The sequence below is a fragment of the Vigna radiata genome, unplaced genomic scaffold (assembly GCF_000741045.1).
Source record: "Vigna radiata var. radiata cultivar VC1973A unplaced genomic scaffold, Vradiata_ver6 scaffold_48, whole genome shotgun sequence".
NCBI classification, from domain to species: domain Eukaryota; kingdom Viridiplantae; phylum Streptophyta; class Magnoliopsida; order Fabales; family Fabaceae; genus Vigna; species Vigna radiata.
In genome coordinates this window covers 204,888-206,641 of record NW_014542925.1, presented here as the reverse complement: position 1 = coordinate 206,641, position 1,754 = coordinate 204,888, and the positions used below count along the sequence as shown (strand labels likewise).

Sequence of the window (1,754 nt, the reverse complement as noted above, 5' to 3'; positions counted from 1 at the left end):
ACGTACATAGAAAGTTAGAAAAGGACCTAAAAACCGCATACTATGTTTATTTCTATGTAATTGTGAAAAAGACGTAGTTATTTTAGGTTTTTTACTAGAATCGTGGCCCGTGGTTTTCGATTTGATGTATTTGCAAAGTTTACAATTAACCATTTGCTAAATATTAACCCTTAAGCGTGGGAACTTAAAGCAATAGGAGGCATTGGTCTCCTCAAAATTTTGCGAGCCAATCACCAAATCCAAAAGAAAGAAGAAAATGAGCCTTTATAAACCCTTTTGATGAAGCATTACCCAACAGCAATAATAACAATCCTTTAACCTTTCTTAAAGCCTGTATTTAGAGGGAGGACGATCAAGTAAACTTGATTCTCTCTCCCTAAACCCTAAATTTGGTTCATTCTCCCGACCAAATATTGAACATGGGAAACTGTGGTAGCAATCCCAAGACCAATGAGGGTCCTTCGGACATTCCAGAGCCTGTGACCCAAGAGGTTGAGGTTCAACATAAGGAGAGTGAAGCAAATATTGAGAACAAGATTGAGGAAACCCTAACTGATGCAGAGAATAAGTCTCTAAGAAACTTGCTTGATGAGGTATCACATTTTGTTCTTCAAATTTCAATCACATTTATTATTTAAAGTAGAGCTGTCAACCACACAACGGGTAACCCGGCCCGACCCGGTTCGGGCTATCACGGGTTGGTTACCTAGTGAGCCAACTCAATCCGACTCATTTATTAGCGAGCCAGAAAAATTCGAACCCAACTCGACCCACCACGGGTTGGTGGGTAAACGGGTTGGTGGATAAAGGGATTAGTTCACTAGCTAACTTAATTACAATTTTTTTAAAATAAAAAAAATTACAAACTTTCTATAATTCAAATCTAAACAAATTTCACTCTCATGGGTGTGTAATTAATTTTGAAAATAAGAAACTTAAATGATTTTTTCAAGCAAAAAAAAATAAATATCTTTTTATAAAATTAATATTAAATTTTAATAAAATAAAATTAGGTAGGTGGGTTGGTGGGCCAATCCGGTCTACCATGGGTTTAAATGAGCCAGGTTGAAATTTGACCCGTATAAAAAAAATACAATTTTTTCAAACTTAACTCAACCTGAACCCATGGTGTGCCAAATTAGTCCGCAGATTGTGACCCATTTTCACAATTCTAATTTAAAGAACCAAATTAACTACACTTGATATATATTAAAATAGGATGCTGGTAATTTAGCCTATTAATAATTGTGAGGTTGTATTGGCAGAAAGTAGACGAGGCATTGAAGACAGAGGAAGTAAAGGATGAAGCAAAGGCAGAAGAAGCTCAAAGTGGGGTGGTGAAGGTTGAAGAAGAGAAGCCAAAAGCAGAAGAAGTGACAAAGACTGAGGCCTAATGATGAAGAATAGTTTGCATGCTTGCCTTATATTTCGAATACAAAAATTTGTTCTCTTTCTGTTCAATGGTCAAGAAAAATTGACTACATCTTTCGTCTAAATTGACCATATGGATTTTGGCTTCTTCGTTTAATATATTTATATCTCAATTATTTTCTATCAAGATTATTATTGATTTATTTTGATTTATCTATGTTACTTTCTCTTTCTCAATGTTTTAATCCAATTATGAAAATTATAGACTATTCCGATGTTTTAATCTAACTATGAAAATTATAGACTAAATCATTACCAGTTGAGAGAGTTTAAGGTTTAGAGAGATAAAATTTAACTGAAAAAATACATATATTATTGATGAT

At 34.0% G+C, this 1,754-nt stretch overlaps 1 protein-coding gene across 1 annotated transcript; it reads left to right on the top strand.

The window, feature by feature from the left end:
• The first annotated feature begins 313 nt into the window (after positions 1-313).
• LOC106752799 lies at positions 314-1,505 on the top strand. The gene is made up of 2 exons (XM_014634572.2): positions 314-593; positions 1,266-1,505. The coding sequence occupies exons 1-2, from the start codon at positions 420-422 to the stop codon at positions 1,392-1,394; spliced, it is 303 nt and encodes a 100-aa protein (XP_014490058.1). The 5' UTR covers positions 314-419; the 3' UTR covers positions 1,395-1,505.
• The last annotated feature ends 249 nt before the right edge of the window (positions 1,506-1,754 follow it).